This window comes from Hevea brasiliensis, chromosome 9, assembly GCF_030052815.1.
Source record: "Hevea brasiliensis isolate MT/VB/25A 57/8 chromosome 9, ASM3005281v1, whole genome shotgun sequence".
Classification (NCBI taxonomy): Eukaryota; Viridiplantae; Streptophyta; class Magnoliopsida; order Malpighiales; family Euphorbiaceae; genus Hevea; species Hevea brasiliensis.
The window spans coordinates 92,011,640-92,036,614 of NC_079501.1; the positions used below are offsets into that span (position 1 = coordinate 92,011,640).

Sequence of the window (24,975 nt, forward strand, 5' to 3'; positions counted from 1 at the left end):
AAACTAAGACTAAAAGAATGACTTATATAATTAAGTCATCTAACTTAGTTATGGTGTTTATAAAAAGTCATATGGCATAAACTTTAGAAATGACTTTCCCCATAGTAGCCACATAATCTAATATAAGTGCTTAAAAAATATCATGTGACATATAATTTAAAAAAATTATTAATCAATTTTTTTAAAATTTTAAATAATGAGTATATCTTTATTTTTTTTAAAAATATATATCTAACCCACAAATTAAAAAATGTGCATTTAACTATTTATTTTTAAAAGTACATATCAATAAAAAAATAATTTTATTTTTAAAAGTCGATTATTTGTATTTTTAATAAAAAAATTTAACTATTTAATTTTTTTCAATTATTATTAGCTTAAATATTTAAGATTTTATCTTATGCATACTTATTATTGTATTCTTTCTAATAATACATCGTTTTTCTAAGTGCAATTATATTATGAAAATATTATGCTATTAAATTCTAATGAATTAATATTTAAAGAAAAAAATCAATAATTATTTAAAAACAAAAATTTAATTTAATTTTGATAAATATATAATTATTTAAAATTTTAATACAAATTTAAATTATATTTAACATAAATAATTAAAAGTTTAATCATTAAAGAATTTTATAATATAATTTTGAAATATAAAATATTTAAAAAATAAATATTAAATTATATTTTTAAAGTAAAAAAATTACAAAATGTACAGATAAAACGATTAATTTTCTATTGATTTGAAAGTATTTTTTTTTTTCAAAGATAAACACACTTACACGTGGTTGAGGATATACTTTTTACTAAAATCATGATAATTTTATTAAAACATATTAATCTATATAAATCACAAGCATGCATTATCTACGATCGATGTGATAGCCTGAAAGCTCAATTCCACTAAGAGACTTATGAGAGTTAAACCACGTTCCCACGCACCAGCTCACATTTCTTTAACTTTAAGTGTTTTTATTTTTTTAAAGGTAGACACATACGTAATTTAAGAGTATGATACATCTCTTGATAAAATCGATATGCTAATTTATATAAACTATACATGCATATCGTCTAAGACCGGTATAAGAGCCTGAACACTGTATAAATATCAAATTTAACAATATCACACCCTAATCTAGTTCTGATCCAACTCCTAGCTACAGGCAATTTAAGGCGGTGCGTCGGTCAACTCATTCACATTCTTAGAAATTATAAAAGTAACGGTGCACTAGCGAGCACTCAGAAATTACCTAATTTAAATAAAAAAAATAAAAAATAAAAAATAAAAAGAAGGGAAAGAATTGCGCAAAGCAGATGAAGCTGCAAAATTGAAATCAACGACCAAAGCGTATTTTGGCTTTATCTGTCGCACCGCTTACGTTAACCAACAAGCTCACTTGGTCGTCACGGAAAAGCAGTCACTGGCCAATCAAACTAAACACCACTGTATCTCCATACGTCTGTCATTCTCTTCCTCCTCACCCCACCGTGCACGGTTCCGAAATCGTGAATACAAGCACACCATAGGTATGCGATTACGTGTCCCACTTGTTTTGCTTTTTGGTACCAAAATCTTCGTTTTCAATTTTCAAAACCCTAAATGTGCAGAAGGAAGAGAAAGAAAGAAACGTTAGTTCCATCTTCTCTCTATTTCTACTTTTGGTTTTGTTTGATTGGGAAGGGCGAAAGTTTTGCTGGTGAAAGGTAAGTTCATAGATTATCATCAACGCTATTTTTAATTTTTATTTTTCAGTAATATATTCAGGTTATTGGTTCGATTGAATTCTCAGTTTCGTTTCTCTCTCTCTCTCTCTTTTTTTTTTCTGGTGGAAGGGCTGAGTTTAAGTTGGATTTGGGTTAATTTTATTTTTTATTTATTCAATTTAAGTTCAATTTGTTGTTTCCACTTCCTGGGGATTCTTTTTGGTGTTGTAATTAGAACAAGTGATTATAATTGAACGCTATTTGTTCAGTGAATTTTTAAGGCATTTTGATTTGGGAATTGTGGTGGATGATTTAAAATTCAATTGTTAGTGTTTAGGGTTTTAAATCTAGAAGCTTGATTCACAGCAAAATTTTAAGTGTGTTATTGATTTTTTTTTGGGGTATGAATTTGTTTGGATCATGCTATGTGATTGTTTCATATTGAATGATATGGTAACTCTGCATGTTTGGGAAGATTGCTACTAAAAATTGATGGTTTTGGGTTGTTATTTTGTTAATAACCATCATTTTATCAAAACTCTTCAAACCACCAAATTGATGTTTGGGATGGTTATTGTGTCCTTAATTATTATCATGATAACATTATTTATAAATTAATATTTTATTTAAATAAATATCTTTAAACTATTTATATAATTATATATTTATAACAGTAATAAATGGTATTTTAGTGACCATACCGTACCATAGCATCTAACCAAATAAGAAACCATCCTGTACCATAACATCTTTTCAAAAAATGTTAACAATAAATATGATACGATAAATTAATAAACTTCGCTGCACTCGATCCAAATAGGGGTTGTGTGCTCCTTATTTTTAAAAAATAAGGTAAAGGCAGGGAGAAAGGTGTAACTACAAAGCTGAGAGTAAAAAATTAGATAGGTTGTGTTCAGTTGTCCACTTTGATTATAATCATAACCAATGGCGGAATTTAGCATGAAATGGGTTCACTTCTGCACTATCTATATTTTAATTTTTTGATATTATTCTTATAGCTAGGAAGTCATCTCTCTTTTAACATTTGGGGTTTATTTGGGCAGAGTTTCAACATCAGTGGTTGATTTGGATTGTTAATTGGCTTTGCTCTTGTGAATAGCAGAGTACTTATTTAATGTATATAATAATTTGTTTGCAGAGCACAGAACTAAATGAGAGGAGAGGAAGCATCAAGCAATTATTCGATGCCTAGTACTGGTTCTGGGAAGAAAGCAATGAGAAGTCGCAAAATGCGAAGGCATCTTGATAATGTTGTTATCATTGATGTTGACAGTGATGGATTTGATAATGTTATTATCATTGATGTTCCTGAGTCTTTGCAGCAGAAGTTTAAAGGTTCAACTGTACTTAGAGAAGGCAAAAGATTTCCAATTCAGGGAATTATAAGCATTGATGATGATGAAAGTGATTATGTAGACCATCCTGAATTTAATGTGGAAAATGAAGGAGGCTTAAATGGTGATGAATCTCCAAGCAAAAATAGTCCTGCCTCTGATTCTATGAAGAAATCTGAAGATGCAGATGCCAAAGATTGCCGGGTTGTTCTGGAAAAAAGATCCGCATTCAAGTTATCAAAATGCAAGACAACCTATACTAAGAAATCTCCATCTAGAAATCGTTATGGATTGAATTCCGAGTCTGAAAGTGATTCATCTGAAAGCAGTTCTTCTGATTGTGAAGTTATGGAAGGTTCTTCAAGTGACCTTCGTGAACAGTGGGAAAAAGCTTCTCTAAAGAGGAAATCGCATATCTATCATAAGGGTGAATCTGGGCTGGAGGGTCAGGACAGTCCATGCAGTTCCCACAGTGATATTCATTTAAACGTTAGAGTTGAAAACAGGACTAAACAAAATTTAGAAGACCCTGTTTGTTTCAGTTCAAAAAATGTGAACTTTCAAGAGGAAAATTTGTCTAATTGTAATGCTACTGGAGATGGATTTGTAGGCGGTGCTTTCAATCCTTGGATGGGATGCCCTTTTGCAAGATCTGGTCAGAAAGTTGACAAGGAAAGTTTTTCATGGCAGTGGAAACCGGCATCAGGAAAGGATACACATATTAAGGATGATGTTACATTAAGAGAGACATGCATGGAAGATTGTAATTCTTTCCGTGATGAGAGTCAAAATATGAATGGATATGACAGTAGATTTCAGAATGAAAGAAAAGGTCCTCTCGGGCCTCCTCCATGGTCCATTCATAAAGGGGGATGTGAACAATGTCATGATACAAGAAACTGTTTTCAGCATGGCAAACAAAGAACAAAGGGAGAACATTCTTTTCCAAGTTTCCAACAGAAGCTTAACTTAAACTCTGATTATGAGAGAGCTAGTGTTCACGATGAAGATGCTTCTTTGTGCAAGGGTCAGTGTTTGGGTGAAATGTGCAGTGTTAATCACAGGAAAGACCTTTCCATGGAGAAAGGTGGAAACTTCACACCAGCAACTCCTAGCTTTGACACTTGCCCAATTGTTGCACAATGCAATAGTGTTGGTTCTAAGGAGAAAGATAAACTAGTTTCTGGGACATTAAGTTCTATAGACGGAGATAACCCATTTACTAATTCCTCTTCTGATATTCTAATTTCTGATGGGAAGAATCCCTTATATGCTCTAAATCGTGATGTTATTCCTGCTGTTCAAAGAGATATAATCAACGACAGAGAAAAGCTCAAGGAGACTGATGAATACAAGCGAGCAGAAGAACAAGAATGGGTAGCCAGGCAGCGACAACTGCAAATTCAGGTTTGTTGCATTTAACAGTTCTTTAACTAATGAGTACTAAATTTTCTGTGTTAACAAAGATATGAATATGAAAAACAATAATTTGTGCACCTTTGTATCATTACATGTTTTTAATTTGTGCATTTGTGCATGAGCAATACTTCAGCTATCTTGATTTTTGCTGTCAATCAACTTCTATTTCATGTACTTATCTCCAAATAAAAAAAAATACTTTATGCACACTCGGTTTTTGTTGCAAAACTATGTCATAGCTGATTGTCTATATAGTTTGTTGATAAATTTATTTTTAACTAAATGCATATTTCATCTTGGTTGCTAAATTTTTTTTGGGTTCTTTCTCAGGCCGAAGAAGCTATGAGATTGCGAAAGAGAAGAAAAGCTGAAACTTTGCGTATTTTAGACATGGAGAAAAGGCAAAAGCAGCGTGTGGAAGAAGTGAGAGAGACGCAGAGGAAGGTGTGGTTCATTATTACAGTGTATACTCTTTTATTACTGAAACTGTTCCTGGTTTAGGGTCAGTTCTTAATCATGCTTCTTTTCTGTTAAATGATGCCAAATTTAGGATGAGGAAAATTTGAACATGAAAGAGAATCTTCGTGCTGAAGTGAGGAAGGAGCTTTACAAATTAGAAAATACATGCATTGATATGGCTTCGTTACTTCGTGGCTTGGGTATCCATGTGGGAGGTGGATTCAATCCCTTGTCGCAGGAGGTGGGTTACATTCTTATGTAGTATAATGACTGAAACATGTCATCCTATTTGTTTCTAATGAAATTTGTGATTTCTTTTCTATTTTTTTTTAATTTTTTTTTAAGTTATTGAAAGAAATTGGTAAAAATTTCTGTGTGAGCTTATCATTGAACTCTGACACGCTAAGTGGCTTATAAATTTATAATCCTGTGCTATTTTTTTTTTATGAGTTATCTAGACAAGAATTATGGGGGGTTTAATTCCTCAAGGCAGGAGGCTAGAGGGGAGTGGAAAGGAAGGCAACTAATATTTGATTGATAATTCATTTCTTTTAGTTTCATTTCTTTTCCTTGTTAATGATAGTTGGTGGTCATTTTAGGTACATGCAGCTTATAAACGGGCCTTGTTGAAATTTCATCCTGACCGAGCATCAAGAACAGACATACGTCAGCAGGTTGAGGCTGAGGAAAAATTTAAGCTTATTTCTCGCATGAAGGAGAAATTTTTATCCACTTCATGTTTCTGAGTACTAACAAAAGGTTAATATACCATTTTTTGATTTATATTGGTTGAAATTTGTTGTATCTGCTGCTTCTACTTGAAACAATTCATGTTACTTTGGCATTTTTTAGGCTGTTGGCCCCAGGTAGAGTGATCATATTTGTAAAGCAGTCATCATATTTTGTTGTTAGAGAAGGAAATCATGATCTTAAAAATTTACTCTTCACTTCTAATGGAGATTATGTGGATTAGTTTCCAATTTTAGTATTTATGGATTCCATCATTTGGGTTAAAATGCATTTTTATGAGGTAGAGGCAGGTGACTGATTTCTGGAAGTAGTTGGTATTCCATTTGCGCAGTCCAAATGATGGAACTTCATTGAAGCCCCTTTTATTATGGAATCATTTACAATACACTCCTAAAGTTAGTTGTTGATATGGAAATATGTCATTGCCTAAGCTCTCTGCAGGTTGGTAAGATATGCTATTTTATTGAAAGAATTGAGGTATGAGCTGGGGATAATAGTTGCTAATATTGACTTATGAATTAACTTGGTCTTGAAAACATGGTGGCCATGCTTTCTGTTGAGTGGTTTATTGTTTAAGCAACAAGGAAGAGAAGGGAAAGGAAAGGAGAGAGAGAGAGAGAGAGAGAGAGAGAGAGAGAGAGGAGGGGGGGGGGGGGGGGTTGTGGGTTGTGGCCGGAGAAGAGGTTGACTTGTAATAATTTGTTGTGCCATCCTGACTATGCCACCAGATTTAAGTATGGGTGGCCATTGGGTCTGTTCCCATCTCAATTCGGTTTTGATTTGTTAAATTTAACTAGTTTTGGTCAATGTGTTATTGCTCAGTTTCGTTTATTCTAGATTTAACTAGTTTAATTCTGGTCTGTTTTGAAACTGGACTCTGGCAGAGTCTAGATTTAAGTTGTCCATTTCTTGGTTTTCAACGTCAGAATTATTTGGCATTATCTATTGGTCTGGTGTAATCTTCTTGGAGTAGGCAAATGTTTTTCAATTAGAATTGCGTTCGGAGTTAATTCAGCAGCCAATTCATTGTTAGAAATTTGTCGACTTCAGACTTGCAATGAACAAATGGATTAATCCATCGGTCTAATGGGCAAGCATAGCAATATTCTTGTCAGTGTCTACATGTTTCTGGATGTAACGTAGATAATAAATACAAGAATGAGTTAGAAGCGTCAAAACTAGGTAAATAGACTGATGGGTGCATGTGTCATCAAATTCCTAACAAGAAATGCTTATGGGCATACCAGAAAAATAGGTGCTATTTGGTACTAACTCTGACTTGGGCTTGTCAAGTAAGTGATATGCTAATTCTGTTTACTGTTTTTGGTTTTTATTATCAATTTTGAAAAGTTATCTTTTGAAAAACAGTTGAGTAGAAATACAGTATTTTTTATTTATATAAGTTGTTGAACAATGAAAATTAAAACCAAAACGCATACCAATATTGATATGGTAAGAATGTTTTTATCCACAGAGAGTTGTGGATTCTACATACAAGGTAGCTTCCATTATAGCAGGCGGACTGTAGTTTCTACGAGTGACTTCAGAAGGACTGGCACTTCTGCGGATTCTAGAATCCGGGCTTACAGTGCTTGGAGTTTGACTTGAATTCCATTTTTTGGGTTCATTGTGAGAAGATAAGCTGGAGAATGGACATAAGTGGGGGATAGAGTAAACCTGTAGTGCTGCAAAATCATTGAAAGTGCAATTTTTGCTTCTGTGACTGCAAAATTTGAGCCCACACAGTTTCGAGGTCCCAGACCAAAGGGCAAAAATGCAGCTATATTATTGTTTGTAGCTTTAGCCACCCCTTGTGCAAATCTTTCTGGTTTGAAATGATCAACGTCTTCTCCCCATATCTGAGGGTCATGATGAATTGCCAGAATAGGAATAGAGACTTGAACCTTTGCTGGAAGAATTAGATTCCCCAGCACAACTTTATCGTGGATTTGTCTTGCCAGACTAACAACAGGAGGATATAGCCTTAGAGATTCATTCACAATCATGCTCATCTGCCGTTGAAGAAAGAGATATTGTACACTTAGCAAAGCTGAATTGAGTATTATCTGCATAGATTAACAAATTTGATCAGAAGCTAAGGCTTACTTACAATCTTTAGTCTTGAGATGCCATCTGGAGTTGGATTTTGTTTGCCAAATAATTCAACTACCTCTTTTCTTGCTTTGTCCTGCCAATCTATGTGAATTGCTAGAAGAAGAACAGTCCAGGCAAGTAGGCTTGTAGTTGTTTCATGCCCACCCACATAGAAAGTCTTGCATTCATCAATTACATCATCAACTGATAATTTCATTCTTTTGTCTGCATCATGACTTGCCTTTACAAGTAATCCAAGAAAATCATTTCCATAGTTTTCTAATCGGCCTGTAATTACAGATTCTTCTCTTTTCTTTATCATATTTAAGATGCAGTTTCGTATCCCTTGTTCAAGTTTTTCTGATTCAACATCATCACATGTTTTCACAAATTTTCTGCAAGATTGAAGATGATAATAGCTGGGATGAGAAATTTATTCTATTCTCCCATTAATAGAATGTAGATTAATGAAAGCTTACCCAACTCCAGGAATTCTAATTTTGTAACGGTTTTTGGAAATGAGGTGTGCAATTTTTGTTAGCATATCAATTATCTGCTCCCCTTCCAAGTAGCTGCTTCCAAAAGCTGTCCTGGAAATTATTTCTGAGGCTAAGACCTTGAATTCTTGGAATACTTCAATTTCCTTCCCATCATGGTGTCTCCATCTTTCAAGCATCATTTCCACACTTGTTATCATTGCAGGAATCATGCCCTGCGAAAGAAAACCATATCCATGTGTAGTTCAAGTTTTTATGAGCAGCTATTCAATGTAATTTCTATGTTATAAAAGCAAGAAATTACTTTCAAGCACTCAGCATGGAAAGCGTGATTGGATAATTTACGTAGATTAACCCAATTTTCTCCTTGGGCAGTCACAGTTCCATTCCCTAAGAGCTTTTTCATATAAGCATCAAATAGTATTTTGGGGTAGTCTCCATCTTTATTGCTAAGTACTTCTTTAATCAGCTCAGGTTCTGTGACCATCAACTGAGCTTGAGGACCATACCAGCAAAGGAAGTTCTTCCCTGAACAAATTTGTAGGGAAAAAAAAACTGTTGAGTCTACCCCTTGAAGCTTATGATAAAGCTGAAATTTTGATGAATTGGAATTCTCTTACCATATAGCTTTATCCATGAATAAATGTGAGGTTGAACTCTTGGTAGCAATTGATGAGACAGTTCCATGGGAGAACTTTTCAAGACTTCATTTCTCATATTCATGATCTCTTTGGTATTTCCATGGAGGATTCTGTAAGAAGGGCCTCTAATTCCTTGTGAACTCATGAAAGATTGAACGCGAATTGGAGTCCACCATACTTTAGTGATGAACTTGTTGAGAATTAAGAGAAGAAATAAGCACAGAGAGCATGATAGATACATTATCAGTGTTCCCATCACCATAACCACAGATTGTTTCCCGACACTGAAAGCTTACAAATAGACCAGCTAGGAAGTCCAAGTGATTTAAAGGGCTCAGGAATCTTCAGCGTCTAGTATATGCCTTAGTAATTGGCTCTAGATACCTCCAGGCAAGAAAGATGACATTAGAGTTGGTGCTTAACACTGGCATTTGGATGTCTAGCAGACAAGAAGTTGAAGCCAGCCGGCTTGACATAAGCCAAGACCAAGAAAAAGTAGGTGGGCTATGATACCATTTTATTACATATTTGCTTGTTGTTAGCTAAACATTGTATTCCTAATATCGTAGCTTGTCTATTCACAGAGAACCATGCTGTATTTGCAGATATTTTGGCTGGTGTACAGATGGGCTAGGCATGGAGACAAACATGGCCGGTGTATGGGCACTAGGCAATACTGGTTTTAATTTAAAATCAAAATAAATAAAAATTAAAATATAAAAATTTATTAAAATAAAATAATTAAAAAATAAAAAAAAATTGGATGCTACTTTTTAGTTTTAATTTTTAATTATTTTATTTTATATTTTAAAAAAATATAAATATTATTTTAATAAAAATATTATAATAATTAATATTATAAATTATAATATTTTTATTATAAAAAATTATTTTTAATTTAAAATTAAATTAAATTAAATAAAAAATTAAAATATTAAATAAAAACAGGACACTACTTATAATAATATTCAATTTAGTTTTAATTTTTTAATTATTTTATTTTATATTTTAAATAAATATAAATATTATTTTAATAAAAATATTATAATAATTAATATCATATATTATAATATTTTTATTATAAAAAATTATTTTTTAATTTAAAATTTAATTAAATATAACATTTTGTAACTTTCATTTTATATTTTAATTTTTTTATTTAATTAAAATTTAATTAAATTTTAAATTAAAAAATAATTTCTTATAAAAAATATTATAATATATACTATTATTTATTATAATAATATTTATATTTTATTTAAAATATAAAATAAAATAATTAAAAAATTAAAACTAAAACTAAACGCTGCTAAGTAGCGTATAATTTTTTTCTATTTTTTAATTATTTTATTTTAATAAATTTTTATATTTTAATTTTTATTTATTTTTATTTAATTTAATTTTAAGTTAAAAAATAAATTTTATAATAAAAATATTATAATATATAATATTAATTATTATAATATTATTTATTAAAATAATATTTATATTTTATTTAAAATATAAAATAAAATAATTAAAAATTTAAAATAAAAACTAGACTCAGCGTTCAACTTTTCTTTTAATTTTTTTATAATAGCGTCTGGATCCTCAAAATGTTATTATAATTAGCATTTCACCATCTTATTTTTCATCTCAGTATAATTCTGATAATTAAATTCAAACCCACAATTTTTTTTTTTTAAGATTCCACCCCGTGGGTAAAAAACCCTCAGATTATACTGAAATTGGTAGTTCAGCTCAGCAGCAGGAATAGGTTCTAACCTTCCTGTCTTCCTTTTCCATTTTATTTTTTTTAATAGACAAAAGGCCAAATTTAGCCCCCTAACTGTTAACGGAAAGCAAAAAAAGCTTCTAAACTTTTTTTTTGTCCAAACAAGGCCTTCAACTATTTAAAATGTTAAATGCTACACCAAAACCAACAGAGATCAAATGCCGTTTCACTGTAGTTGCCAAAACTAATTGTTTTCTCTATTGAGAGTTGGAGGGTTGTACCACTTAATATCTAGTGCAAATAATGCATCAACTTTATCAGAAATGTATTCTTGAAAAAAAATGCTTGTGCTATACAATTATATTCAGAATCATTATTAGAAAGTGGGTTTCTTGAAATATTTTCAGTTGAAACAGTTGCTAATTTTTTTGCTTGCATCCCCAATATTGTCTTTGGCAATTTTCTCCATTCTCCAATGAGTAAGGTCACAACCTGAGATTTTTTTTTCCTCTTTGGGTTTTCAATCTCCTAATGGCTAAAAGATGTTTGTATATTGATTTTCTTCTCTAGGTACAGTTCCAGCACAAAACGTTAGTCCCTCAAAAGAGAAATTCTCTACTAAAATGCAAGAAAATCATGATGTAAGGCAAAGGAATCGAATGATTGAAGGGGATGATTATCCTATGCTCCAAATATAACATGATTTATTCCAGAAACCAGAATGCTTTCATGCCCTTATCATTCCATGCACTTTGCACTTGGGATTCATGGCAAACACTACATTTCTCATCATGCATATGCAGGTTACTGCACGTTTCTTGTCTGCTAGTCCTCTCCTGTATTGGTTTGCATCATATATAGCCCTGTCTCATGGTACTAGTAAGAAGTGGGGGTATAGGTTTTGGACATATTCTATAGCTTACATCCTTCTCGGGAGTTTGTTTTTCAAATTTCTATCCTTTCACTTTGAAAACTTTTTCCTCCTATAACCATGTTCCAAAGCTCATCAATCATTTTTCTCCCAAAACACCCTCCAATTGAGCTTAGAAATGAAGCTGCTGAAAGGAGATAAATGAACCCTAATAACTCTTTATGTAAGCCCTTTTCATTTGAAGAGGTGACAGTGAATAGTTGGAGTTAAATGTTTGTCAGTCTTTCGGTTGACGATGAGTTGATCTTGTTCATTTTTGTTTCATAATTATTTTAAATAGCTGAAGGGTCTCGTTGGATCAAAAAAAAGTTTAGGGGCTTTTTTGACTTTTCACTTATAGTTGGAGGGTTAAAATGGACCTTTTACCTTTTAAATAATAAAAAAATTTCAAATGTCGGATTGCATCAACAAAGATTTAATAACATTTTCTTATTTGATTATATGATATAGTAAAATAACTATAAAATTACTAAAATACCCTTTATTATTATTTTAAATATATAAATGATTTAAATATATGCATTTAAATAAAATATTAATTTACCAATAATGTTATAATAATAATAATAATTAAAGGCACATTTTATTTTTTAATTAATCATTAAATATGTAACGCCCGTACTTCAACCACTTGAGGAATTGTCTGCTTTGGCCCATCCCATCCTGAGCCTCACGGTTTTGTCCTATAGGTGGAATGCATAACTTCTCAGGAGGTCACCCATCATAGGATTTCTCTCAAGCAAGCACGCTTAACCCCAGAGTTCTTCCAACTCTCAGGCCATTCCACCAAAATGTGCCTCTAGTAATTAGTTTTTCCCATTTCAATGTATGATTCGATTCATTCCTGCCCTCTGTCCTGGACCTCATGCAATGCCCAACCCTTTTACCATAGCATTCTCTACGTGGCCACTGCTATCCCGAAGAGGTGGGTTGTTACAGGCCCACCAGCTTCTGCCTGGTTCATCCTCGAACCACACATCTACTAGTAGGGTCCGGCTCTGATACCATATGTAACACCCTGACTCCAAACACCAGAGGAATTGTCTGCTTTGGCCCACCCATCCTGAGCCTCATGGTTTTGTCGAATAAATTTTACCAATTGTCCTGGAACTTATATAGTTGTAACACTATAGTCCTTTAATTTTAAAATATAACATAAAACCCCTTAAACTTTCAAAATTTGCACAGTAAAATCCCTCTGACTTTCAATTACTGATATTTCAGTTAGAAACTGATGTGTATAGCTTCCGCATGACGCTTAGTCAATATTTCTCTTTCATCTTTTATGCAAAGTGTAAAATTATTCTCTTTATACATGAAAAATTATTTTGTCTATAGAGAGAAAAAGGATTCAATTTACACATGACTTGAGAGAGAAAAGATAAATACTGACTAAGCTCCATGCTGGAACTGTCTAGGTCAGCGTCTAACTGAAAAACTCGTAATTGGAAGTTAAAGGGATTTTACTGTGTAAAATTTAAAAGTTGATGGGGTTTTATGTTACATTTTAAGTTGAGGGACTGTAATGTTACAACTAGATAAGTTCAGGGACAATTATCAAAATTTATCCCGGTTTTGTCCTATAGGTGAAATGGAGAATTTCCCATGAGGTCACTCATTCTAGGATTTCTCTCAAGCGAGCACGCTTAACCCTGGAGTTCTTCTAACTTTTTAGGCCATTCTACCAAAAGGCACCTCTAGTGATTAGTTTCCCCCATTTCAATGTATGATTCGATTCATTCTTGCCCTTGCCCTGGGCCTCAAGCAACGCCTAACTCTTTTACTGCAGCATTCTCTACATGACCACTGCCATCTTGAATAGGCGGGTTGTTACAAAATATACCTAATAAGTATATAATATTTCCATAATAGAATGAATTATACAAGAATAAAATGGGCATAAAAAAGTTCTCAATCATCCCAAACCATTAATTTAGTGGTTTGGAAAATTGTGGTAAAATGATGGTTAGGAAACTACCATTTTACAACCTGTTAGAGTCCAAGTTCAATTAGAATTAGGAATTAAATTAGAATTAGGAAATTAGATAAAATAGGAAGTTTAGTAGAACTTAAATTATGAAATTTAATAATTAGATTCCAAAAGGACTAGGTTTTAGTGGCCTATAAATATGAATAGTTAGTTGGCCATTATATTGTAACGATCAGGCTCCAACCACTAGAAGAATTGTCCGCTTTGGCCATAAGCCTCACAGTTTTGTCCCATAGGTGGAATGGAGAACTTCCCAGGAGGTCACCCATCCTAGGATTTCTCTCAAGCGAGCACGCTTAACCCTGAAGTTCTTCCAACTCTCCAGGCCATTCCACCAAAAGGCGCCTCTAGTGATTAGTTCCCCCATTTTATATATCATTACTTTTTGAACCCAAGACCATCTCCGTGCTTTGCCGATGAGGGATTTGCCTAAGGGACCTTTCTGCATCTATAATGAGATATAAAACAATATCACAATCCTTTTAGTAAGCATAAATCACAATATAATTCGATTCAAAGTCAATTCTAATATCCAATAATTTTTATGCTCAACACAATTCAAATCATAAATTTGCATTTTTCCATGCAAATTGCCCATCACAATTCAAAACATATTCTATCACAATTTTTCAAAACATATTTTATTCAATCCACAACAATGCTTAATACTTGTGGAAATACCACTTCACAAAGCTAAATTCATACATTCTATAACAATTTCAATAATAATTGAATTAAATCTAATGCTTGTTAAACATAATACATAAGAAAAAATGTCATTTAATCATATGAAATATTCAGAACAAAATCAGTTAAAAACTAGAGCAAGCTGGAGTAGCTTAGTGGGTTAGAGCGTGTTGCTGTTAACCACAAGGTCAAAGATTCAACCCCTTCCCCTAGCGAATATTTTAGTTGGAAGAACTCCAGGGTTAAGCGTGCTCGCTTGAGAGAAATCCTAGGATGGGTGATCTCCTGAGAAGTTCTCCATTCCACCTATGGGACAAAACCGTGAGGCTTATGGCCAAAGCGGACAATTCCTCTAGTGGTTGGAGCCCGATCGTTACAATTGGTATCAGAGCCTGGTTCGCGTGTCCTCTTGGGCGATGGTGGGGTAAACCTCAGCGAGGACGCTTAGTCCTGAAAGGGGGGGAGAAAGGTCCCTTAGGAAAATCCCACATCGACAAAGCACGGAGATGGTCTTGGGTTCAAAAAGTAATGATATATAAAATGGGGGAACTAATCACTAGACGCGCCTTTTGGTGGAATGGCCTGGAGAGTTGGAAGAACTCCAGGGTTAAGCATGCTCGCTTGAGAGAAATCCTAGGATGGGTGACCTCCTGGGAAGTTCTCCATTCCACCTATGGGATAAAACCGTGAGGCTTATGGCCAAAGCGGACAATTCCTCTAGTGGTTGGAGCCCGATCGTTACATATATTGTATTGTAGAGAGCTCACGAAGTGAAAAAGTGTGTTGAATTCTGTAAGTTTTGTTTGAGTGGTTTGTGAGGTTAAGAAAAATAATAAGTAGTTGTATAGTTATTTTTGCTTGAGAGCGAATTTGTTGGTGGAATAGACTTACCCGAACTACGTTAAATTTTGTGTTTTTTATTTTGTGTGGGTGTAATTTTCACAATGATTGGTATTAGAGCATAGAGATGATCTTGGTGAGTTTGGTTGAAGGTGGAGCTACTGCGACATGTAGAAAGTCACACATGCAATAATGGTGATGGTAAAGAGTTAAAATTAAGGTGGATTTCTTGATGAGAAATCAAGATGGTTGATGACACTAATATTTTTTCGAGAAAAAAGCAAGTTATACCCAAGATGAAGATTAAAGAGTTGAAGATTTAAAAGGTTCTAGCTCAAGCATAGAGATTTGATGATTTGATGATATCAAAAAATTTGAGGTATGCAATAATTGATGGATTTTGTCAAGGTGGAGATTATTAGATTTATGACCCAAAATCCTAGTTGATTTGGAAGACCCTTTCTTAAACTGAGTGGGAGGAATATTTTTTATATAGAGTAGATCTCTTATTTTAGTGTTATTCCTAAATTGTATGGGAATCCTAATCAGAAGGGAATTAATACTATAAATAAGAGAATGATGGAAATGTTATTTGGCTTCGCCCATAGGGAGTGGTTTTACCTATAGAGAGAGGCTTTCGCTCATTGTAGAGAGTAGGGGTAAATTTCAATAACTATCCCTGAACTTATATGATTGTAACATTACAGTCTTTAAACTTTAAAACGTAACATAAAACCCCCCAAACTTTCAAATTTTACACAGTAAAATCCCTCTAACTTTCAATTACTGATTTTTCAGTTAAAAACTAATGTGAACAGCTCCCGCATGGCTCTTAGTCAACATTTCTCTTTCCTCTCTTATTCAAATTGTAAAATTATTCTCTCTGCATCTGAAAAATCATTCAATTTACAGTGAGAAAAAAGATTCAATTTACACAAAACTTGAGAGAAAAAAGAGAAATATTGACTAAGTTTTACGCTAGAACTGTTTAGGTCAGCGTCTAATTGAAAAACCGACAATTAGAGGTTAGAGGGATTTTACAGTGCAAAATTTGAAAGTTGAAGGGGTTTTATGTTATATTTTTAAGTTGAGGGACTATAATGTTATACTAGATAGTTCAGAGACGGTTATTAAAATTTATCCCCAAAGAGTAGCCTTACTAATTGCTGAAGATTTAACTTTGCTCATTAATAAAGGGCTCTTGCCCATTGTAGTCTTATGGAGAGAAAGAGGCTTTGGCCTAAGGTATTATAATCCAAGAAGAAGAGATTATTGTCCATTATAGTTGAAGACACCTTTTGTGGTGTAGTAATTGTACTAATAAATATCTTGAGTTATGTCTAGAGGATACTGAGAGGACTAACTAATGTATTTACTATAAGTAGTTATAAAATGTGAGTTTTCTTAGGTGTAATCGGGTTGATGGGTAGTATAGTTTGAGCTTGTAATAATGATTTTATTATCGATGATAGTGGATGATGGCATGCCCATGGATATAGCCTATGTGGGGAGGGTGAACCACGTAAATATTGTGTTTTATATGTTTACTTTATTTTTTTATAATTTACACGCTTCCACAGTGTACAACAAAATCCAAATAATCAATTTTTTGTAAACAAATAAGTAGATTAACCATACTATTAAATATAAAACAATTATAAACCATATATTTTTCGCCTTTGTAGTAGAGGGCACAAGAATGTACCATATATTTTTTGCCTTTGTAGTAGAATTTTTGCCCTTTGCGGTAGATAGATTTGTGAGATATTTGAAAATACACTGGTTATGATTTGAGAGTTATGATTAATTATATTTTACTCTTTTTTATTTTTATCACTTTTTTTTCTCGTCTTGAATATAAATTTTACAGTCGAACCATATAAGGTATTATTTTTATTCTTTTTTCTATACTATGCAATTATGCAATTGTGTGTGTTTTAGATTTATATACCTATTATAATATTCATCAGCAACAACAATTTACCTTGATGGAATTGGGCTCAAAATCTCATAGCTTGGCTGTATCCCAGTTTTAAGGCATTAAAAAAAACTTAGTTTTTGCTAAAAATTAGAGCAGCATTGCGTGTTGTATGCACTGGTTGGTACCTTGTAAAATGGATAAAAACTATTAAGTAATGATCTTCAAGTATTGTTTAGACATTGAAAGCTGTTACTGCAATAACTTTTGTGCTTGGCCTTTTCTTGAATGAGAAAGTATGACCTGGAAATCTTGGATCTAATCATTCGCCTGGTAGTTATCATCCCAAGAATGCATATTAAATTTGTTCTTGTCACTTTCGTTAATGATTATTTGCACAGATTCAGAAGATTTCATCAGTGACAAAGTATGATTGTAACAATTGATTAAGTTCAATGCAGCAGAACAAGAAAAAGGCTTCAAAGAACTTATAATTTTGAAACGCTAATTAATTAATCGATTAATTCTAACCTTTTATTAATAATATAATGATTAGTCTTAATTGAAATATAAGCTCATATCACTTGTCATAAATTTTTGTCTCGACCTATTTATTTACTTCCTTTTATTCAATTCAAGTTTTTAGTTTTGTAAATTTCATTTATTAGGTTAGAAGATAAAATCAAAATAAAATTTACTTTTAAATAAATATTACGTTATTTTTAATTTTTAAAATTTCATTAATTACGTTAAAAGAAAATATGTTATTTTTAATTAAATACTTAAAAACTTTAGAATATACATTTATTTAATTTAGATATTATCTATTCATAATTAATTAACTATAATTAATTTCTATATAATATCTTTAATGCGTAATGAAATATCATTAAGTAATATTAATTGATAATATCTATTAATATAATTAATAGATAATATCTATTATATTTTAATTAATTAATTAATTATAAATAGATAATATCTAGATTAAATAAACGTATTTTTTAAGTGTTTATAAAAATAAAATTACCATTTAACTTAATTACAATCACAGTATATTTTTTAAATATCATTATTATATTTTTATATAACTAATTGAAACTACATTTTATAACAATTAAAAATATAACTGCACTTGCTTAACATTTTTTTCTTTCTTTTAATAATGAATGAAATTTTTGAAAAAATAGAGCTAATTAGGGTAGCCACATATCAGGAACTGCCAATTCAATGAAATCAAACCGCCATAGAATGATTTGAGATACAGTTCCTAAGTTACTAGTTTTGATTCAAGCCTCCATTTAAAAAGGTACGAAAAAAAGCTGTTTGAGACGGTTTAGAAGGTAGTTTAATGGCGGTTTGGGAGCGGTTTAGACAAAAAATTAGAGAAAAATTATATTGATTTGGAATTAATTTATATTTGTAAAAAAGTATTAATTTTTCTTAGAAATAGTTCAATTATAATAAAATTAAAGAAGATAATGAAATTAATTTACCTTTAAGAAAAATTTAATAAGAAAAAGCTTGAACTAAATTAAAAAATTAGAGAAATAAATAGAGATGAAATTAATTTTTTTAAAGGAATTTAAAAAGAAAAAGTGCATGAATTTAATTTTATACTTACTCTCTTGCGATTTAGAGGAATCAAAGTTTCCAATTTTACGGTTTGCCCTTTTTTTAAAAATCGTATGATTAAATTTGATAATTAAAAAAGGAGCGTAAAAAATAAAATAAAATAGAGGGTATTCAGATTTTATTGATATAAAATAATAATAGGGTAATTGAGATAGTATTGAAAATTTTAGTGAGTATAAAAAATAATAAAGTAAAAAAATTGAGAGAATATTGAAAACTAAAGAGAGAATAAAAAATAATTGTCAGGAGATTTTGAGAGAAATTGAGAGAGTATTAAGAATTAGAGAGAGTGGAGAATAATTGTATCGAAAATTTGATATTTTTATAAATAAATTAGGAGTGGGGTAGAGTATTTATAGAGTTTTTATTTTATTTTTTATTTAAATCATCGGTTAATCCGATTCGAAACCGTTAGTTCATGTTTCCTAAAAAATATAAACTTGAATCAAACTACAAGATGACGATTTTGGTTCAATTCAAAATCAATTCTGATTTTAATCAATTTTAGTTTAATTTTAACTGGGTAATTCCGATTCAAAACTGGACCATGACCACCCAAGAGCTAATATTATTTTCATTTATTTAAAAGTAAACATTAATTTTATCTACTCATGTAATTAATGAAATTTACAAAATTAAAAATAAAATTAAATATGTTTATTGAAAATTATGAAAATAATAATATTATTTATATGTTTTTCATATATTAATTATATAAAAAATTCAATATAAACGTATTTATTTTAATTTTTTAATGACATTAATTATTTTAATATTACATAATATAATAAAACATATTTTATATAATCAAACAAAAAGGTCCAAGACGTCAGATCAGAGAATCGAGTTGGGTTTTGCTTTGTTCAATTGAAAAGAAAAGGAAATACCATATACAATAATAAACTATTTATTAACAGAAAAAAAAATAATACATATAAATTTTCAATAGTAAAAAGGAGAATAATTTCATACAATAATCAATTCTTACTATAATATTAAATCTATAATTGTTCATAATGTGTTTTTATTTTCTAAAAATGTTGCTTTGTCATTATATATATATATATATATAAAGAATTTTAATAACTGATCTCCCATTTGATTTCGCAATCAAGTTTTCATAATTTTTTTTAAGAAAAACTTTTTTAATATTTGTAATTATAACAAGTAAAATATTATTAACGTCGATTTTATAAGTAAATAAACTAATTGATACATTAGATTTTTATATATATTATTATTAATTATTAAAATAATAAGTACAATTATTACTAAAACAATAAGTATAAGTTTATTAAACATAATAATTTTTTAAAAGTCTGAATGAGATAAAAAAATTATTTTAATAGGTAATTCAATGTTATGTACGTATAAGAAATTATTTCTTTAGAAAAAAAATTATGTGAATCAATTGAACACCCAACATAACCTAATCCACCCTTGAAGACGTGTATTATGATTATAACAAGTTTAAAGAAAAAATTATTTTTGTATTTTTATATGGTAAGTGATTGTAATCACATTTTAATTTACATAACATTTTATTTTTCAATTTTCATACACTTGAAAATTCCTGCAATAAAATTCATCCGCGTGCGAAAGCATAGTGGGTAGAGAGATAGGCTATTGCGAAATGACAATTGGGCCTCAACAGGCCCAGCCCAGATTTTTTTTTTTTAGTCAGAGGTGTATCTCAACTTTTAGTGAACTAGATTAATCATCTTTTGGGTCTTCCTAATAGTATGAAAATCAGGGAAGTCAGACAGTGAGTTGTAAGACCTCGAATCAAATAGTACACTTACAACCCCTCAGGCTCGAATAAGATATCTCTCCCAAGCTCACCTCATCGTTAATCATTAAGCCAATGAATCATTGGTTCCGGCCCATAATTCTAACATAGGGGACAGGAGAAGGGGGAAAAATGAGACATTTTGTTTTCTGTTACTCACACTTTTACAATAAAAAAAAGTTTTTTTTAGCGCAAGGGAAGGAACAAGCATGCTACCATGATGGAATCCTACATAACATGAGCTTCAAAGCTTGTCCAGCTTTCTTATAATTCCCAAGTTGCTAGCCATGATAAATTGCAGAGAGACTTTATCTATTGTGGATTTTATGTAGGGCTAAGTGCTTTGCCCACAATTTCCACCAAAAACTTATTAGCATTGGCAACTTCACTATTGGCTGCTGGGGTTCAAGTAAATACAAGCAAAAACCTGAAGCTTTAATCTACAAGGCCTCGAGCATGATTTGAAGTCCGTATTGTGGGCATATTGTCAGGATGTGGACTGGTGAATGGAGATAAGTAGGTGACAGAGTAAACTTGTAGTTCTGCAGAATCATAGACAGTGCAATCTTTATTTCTGTTGTTGCAAAATTCAAGCCAACGCAAGATCGGGGCCCTGAACCAAATGAGAAAAATCCTGATGTATTATTTTTTGTAGCTTTGGCAACCCCATCTGCAAATCTTTCTGGTTTGAAGAAATGAGCATCTTCTCCCCATACTTGTGAATTGTCATGAACAGCAAGAATTGGAAGACACACAGCCATCTTCTCTGGAATGATTATCTTCCCCAATCTGACTTCTTTTTGAACTTCCCTTGTGATATTGAAAACCGAAGGGTACAGACGCAAGGATTCATTAATAATCATGCTCATCTACAAGGAAGAAGAGATTAGATATTTTGCAGAGGCAAGTGATTATGTTCCTTTTTAGCACAAACTGATCAATTCGAATAAATGCTTTGTTCCTTACAATTTTCAATCTTCCAATACCATCAGGACTAGGATTTTGTTTGCCAAATAATTTGAGAACCTCCTCCCTTGCTTTGTCTTGCCAATCTGAGTGAATTGCTAAAAGAAGAACAGTCCAAGTGAGTGAGCTTGCAGTTGTTTCATGTCCAGCAACATAAAAGGTCTTACACTCATCAATCAGGTCATCTACTGATATCTTCTTTTCCTCATCATTATCATGATGAGCATTTAAAAGTAATCCAAGAAAATCATTCCCATAACTATCATGTTCACCCATCAGCAGCCCCTCCTCTCTTCTGTTTATCAACTTTATGATGGAGTCTCGGATGCCTTGCTCAAGTTCCTCTGATTCAGTATCATCACGAGTTTTCAAGAATTTTCTGCTATGATAGAAATTTTCACTCACCTCAAGATGCTTAAAGTAATGCATTTATTAAACAAATAACTGACAAAAAATTTCGAAAAAATGGTAACCATAGAAGTTAGTTAAGACGGGTTGATCATTATTGGAATGAGCTTTTAGTGGTGCCGCTGAAAAAGTACAGAATATGCCATTCTGATTTGATTGAATAGTTCACTAACTACAATCACACAAAGCTACAATATTAAGGAAGGAGAAAGGGATGAAGTAATACCTAATCCCTGGAATTCCAACTTTAAAATTGTTTCTGGAAACAATGCTAGCCATCCTTGCCAGCAAATCAAATATGTTCTTCCCTTCCAGGTAACTGCTTCCAAAAGCTGTCCTGGAAATAATTTCAGAAGTTAGAACTTTGAATTCTTGGAACACCTCAGTCTCCTTCACTTCATTCTGTCTCCATCTCTCAAGCATTGTCTCAACACTGGCAACCATCGCTGGAATCATACACTATAAGAAAACCATTTCTGCGTCAGTTCAAGGGACTTTCAGGAACAATTTGAAAAACAAATTTAAGATGCTTACTTTCAAGCTCTCTCCATGGAAAGCATGATTAGCAATTTTTCGCATTTTCAACCATTTTGCACCTTGAGAAGCTAAAAGTCCATCTCCTAAGAATTTATCTGCATAATTTTGGATAAATTTTTTTTGGTATGCTCCCTCCTTATTGTTCAGCACCTCTTGGACCAACTCAGGGTTAGTGACAACCAATTGAGCTTGAAAGCCATACCAATTCAGAAAGTTTGTCCCTGCACAATTTTGCAGAATTTAGATATTGAATTGCATAAGTAAGATGATTTCTTACCCAATAGATCAACATTACCATATAACTTGATCCATGAATAGATGTGAGGCTGAATTCTAGGGAGCATTTGATGTGATAATTCCATGGGACCATTCATGATTCTATTTCTCATATTAGTGATCTCTTTGGTGTTTCCATGGAGGAATCTGCAAGAAGGGCCTATTATTCCTTGTGATCTCATGGACGATTGTATGCGAATAGGAGTCCACCATACTTTGTTAAAGAACTTGATGAGATTTACAAGTAAACACAAACATAAACAAGAAACAAGGTAAACTAGGAGGTTTCCCATCACCACTATAGCTTTGCCTTTCTTAACCAAAGACTAACAATATAAAGGGCTCTGGAATCCATTTCTTGCTTTGGAAAAAATAAAGTTTAGATTCTTGACTTTGGCTGTATATGCAGAAAGGCACCCAAAAAAGACTCAAGTTTTAAATGTTCTGCTTGGCTGTCAGACAAAAATATATTATAGTAAGAAATGCACATGGGCTTATATCACACCCATATTCTATAAGTCCCTATAGATAAGAAAGAGAAAATGAAAGGGAGGGCAAAATAGAGTTTTGGCCAAAGCTGAAAAAAGAAAAAAAAATAGAAGATATCAAAAGGGAGAGGGTGGCAGCAGGGAGAAAAAAAGAAAAAAGCATAAGAACCTTCTTCCTTGCTTTCCCTTCTTCATAACCAATCACCTGTTGAAACTTCACCAGAAAACACTAAAATTGAAGGAAGAAAAACAGGGGCAGCCGCTGTCCCTTCTCATCCACAGTGTTCATGACACTAATTGCACCTCCCAACAACTCTCTAGTTTCCTCCAATCATCTCCGAGACTCCCCTAATGCTTCCATTTCAGTTGTGAGTTTATTGGTGTTTAATTGTTATTCTCAGTGGTATATATGATGCTATGGGTTTATGTTCTTTAAATTTTATATGTTTGTTTGAGAATGACGAAATTATATTTGTAACATCCTCACTTTAGCTAGTCCGTACAGTCTACTGTTTCGGTGATCAATGTCGGTCCGGGCAGCTAGAATGTTTGAAATTATAAATAGACTAGAGTGAGGGGTTATAAAAAAATTAAATAATGCACATACAAATCAAGGAAAAATTTTTAGAAATGAAATACACTAAGGTTAAACGAGCCGAAACACCAGGGATGAGTAACCCGAAGGGAAAGTGACGGTGAAGGCTGTTAGCAACCCTAGACCCGGGGGAAAAATTATAAAATAATTTCTGGGACTCCAGAGAAGGGTTATTGAGATTCTTATCGCATTAGAATACCAAGGAAATGCTTAGAAAAATTTTTCTATCGGTACACACAATTTTGGCTCGCTAAGCTAAACGGAAGGCATTTTGGTCATTTCATCTTCAGAGATGATTTTTGGCCAACTTGTCCAGTTAAATAAATAATTTGTATAACATAAAATATGAATAAATGTTGTTAAAAATTTAATTAAAATTAAATAAACAAGAAAAGGAGAGAAAATAAAAGAAAATGAAATTATGACATCATAATGATGTCATTAAAATTCTCCCAACCAATCCAATGTTGACACATGGCATAAGTTTATTTAAAAGAGATTAAATGGGCAGAAAATGAAGAAAAAAAAATCAGAACTCTCTCTACCTTCTTCCTTGCCGTCACCCCTCCCTCCATAGCCAACCATGAACAAGCTTTTTAAAGCTCGATTTCCCTAACTTTTATCCAACTAAACCCTATATTCCCAACACAAAAAAGTGTTCTTACATCTTGGCAAGTCTTTTGGGAGCAAAAAGAAAAGAAAAAGAAGAACCCTAGCAAGTAGAAAATCTCACTTCATTAGAGGTTTGTGACCTAACCTTGGTTTTCACTTTAAATTTATGTTTAAGGATTATGAATGAGTGCAAATGACAAAGAAAATTTGTTAAATACCATTTGTATGCCATCCCATAATTTTGGCAGCCTTGGTTGGGGTATGATTGTGATGATTTTTATGGAGCTAAAATGTTAGTATGGTTGCCCTCAATATGCATCTCTTGAGTGGAGTGATGAAATGCAAATGATAATGCATGGTTGATGACGTTTGAGTTAGGGTTTGGGGTGAAAATGAGACTTTGATCATGTGATGATGGAAGTAGGTTTTAATGGTCAATTAGTTACCATTTGGCTTTGTTTGAATAAAAAATGAAGTGGGTTGTGTAGTGGGATTTGAGTTTGATGTGGCTGCCCTTGGTGACCTGCAGGACTGGGCATGAGTCCAGCAGGTTTGGGCAACAATAACTGGAGTTGTAGAGGTTCAATTGGTGTAAGGCCTATTGGACATGAAACTAGACACATAATGGCACAACTTTGGTGAAGAAACCATGCCCAGAAAATCAAAC

At 32.2% G+C, this 24,975-nt stretch overlaps 3 protein-coding genes and 1 pseudogene across 7 annotated transcripts; 2 read left to right on the forward strand and 2 right to left on the reverse strand.

Annotated features, from left to right (window-relative positions):
- The first annotated feature begins 1,384 nt into the window (after positions 1-1,384).
- Positions 1,385-7,305, forward strand: LOC110639750 (uncharacterized). 4 transcript variants are annotated; one of them, XM_021790822.2, is made up of 6 exons: positions 1,385-1,530; positions 1,612-1,707; positions 2,867-4,469; positions 4,812-4,925; positions 5,032-5,181; positions 5,540-5,930. In XM_021790822.2, exons 3-6 carry the CDS (start codon positions 2,880-2,882, stop codon positions 5,684-5,686), a joined length of 2,001 nt encoding a protein of 666 aa, XP_021646514.2. In that variant the 5' UTR covers positions 1,385-1,530; positions 1,612-1,707; positions 2,867-2,879; the 3' UTR covers positions 5,687-5,930. The 4 variants fall into 4 exon arrangements, with proteins under 4 accessions (XP_021646514.2, XP_021646516.2, XP_021646515.2 ...); XM_021790823.2 differs by lacking the exon at positions 1,385-1,530 and adding an exon at positions 7,165-7,305 and having other exon boundaries at positions 1,543-1,707; positions 5,540-5,699; XM_058153954.1 differs by lacking the exon at positions 1,385-1,530 and having other exon boundaries at positions 1,543-1,707.
- Positions 7,111-9,586, reverse strand: LOC110639751 (cytochrome P450 CYP749A22-like). Its single transcript, XM_021790825.2, has 5 exons — positions 8,902-9,586; positions 8,586-8,809; positions 8,264-8,496; positions 7,801-8,179; positions 7,111-7,702 (listed from the first exon to the last, which is right to left on the reverse strand). The coding sequence occupies exons 1-5, from the start codon at positions 9,182-9,184 to the stop codon at positions 7,274-7,276; spliced, it is 1,548 nt and encodes a 515-aa protein (XP_021646517.2). The 5' UTR covers positions 9,185-9,586; the 3' UTR covers positions 7,111-7,273.
- Positions 9,587-10,977: 1,391 nt separating this feature from the next.
- LOC131182969 (uncharacterized) lies at positions 10,978-11,677 on the forward strand (annotated as a pseudogene).
- A 9,037-nt stretch (positions 11,678-20,714) lies between these two features.
- LOC110639754 (cytochrome P450 CYP749A22) lies at positions 20,715-23,019 on the reverse strand. 2 transcript variants are annotated; one of them, XM_058153955.1, is made up of 5 exons: positions 22,633-23,019; positions 22,335-22,558; positions 22,027-22,259; positions 21,393-21,774; positions 20,715-21,295 (listed from the first exon to the last, which is right to left on the reverse strand). In XM_058153955.1, exons 1-5 carry the CDS (start codon positions 22,904-22,906, stop codon positions 20,867-20,869), a joined length of 1,542 nt encoding a protein of 513 aa, XP_058009938.1. In that variant the 5' UTR covers positions 22,907-23,019; the 3' UTR covers positions 20,715-20,866. The 2 variants fall into 2 exon arrangements, with proteins under 2 accessions (XP_058009938.1, XP_021646523.2); XM_021790831.2 differs by having other exon boundaries at positions 21,393-21,771; positions 22,633-23,017.
- Between the last annotated feature and the right edge of the window lie 1,956 nt (positions 23,020-24,975).

What these genes read in the sequence shown, in the direction of transcription:
- LOC110639750 (XM_021790822.2), top strand. Translation starts at nt 2,880, where the DNA reads ATGAGAGGAGAGGAAGCATCAAGCAATTATTCGATGCCTAGTACTGGT. An exon ending in TGAGAGAGACGCAGAGGAAG is followed by an intron (nt 4,926 to 5,031) that starts GTGTGGTTCATT and finishes TGCCAAATTTAG; the next exon opens with GATGAGGAAAATTTGAACAT. An exon ending in TCAATCCCTTGTCGCAGGAG is followed by an intron (nt 5,182 to 5,539) that starts GTGGGTTACATT and finishes TGGTCATTTTAG; the next exon opens with GTACATGCAGCTTATAAACG.
- LOC110639751 (XM_021790825.2), bottom strand. Translation starts at nt 9,184, where the DNA reads ATGGTGATGGGAACACTGATAATGTATCTATCATGCTCTCTGTGCTTA. An exon ending in ATTAGAATTCCTGGAGTTGG is followed by an intron (nt 8,180 to 8,263) that starts GTAAGCTTTCAT and finishes TCAATCTTGCAG; the next exon opens with AAAATTTGTGAAAACATGTG. An exon ending in GCATCTCAAGACTAAAGATT is followed by an intron (nt 7,703 to 7,800) that starts GTAAGTAAGCCT and finishes CTTCAACGGCAG; the next exon opens with ATGAGCATGATTGTGAATGA.
- LOC110639754 (XM_058153955.1), bottom strand. Translation starts at nt 22,906, where the DNA reads ATGGGAAACCTCCTAGTTTACCTTGTTTCTTGTTTATGTTTGTGTTTA. An exon ending in TTCATGGATCAAGTTATATG is followed by an intron (nt 22,559 to 22,632) that starts GTAATGTTGATC and finishes AAAATTGTGCAG; the next exon opens with GGACAAACTTTCTGAATTGG. An exon ending in GTATTGGAAGATTGAAAATT is followed by an intron (nt 21,296 to 21,392) that starts GTAAGGAACAAA and finishes TCTTCCTTGTAG; the next exon opens with ATGAGCATGATTATTAATGA.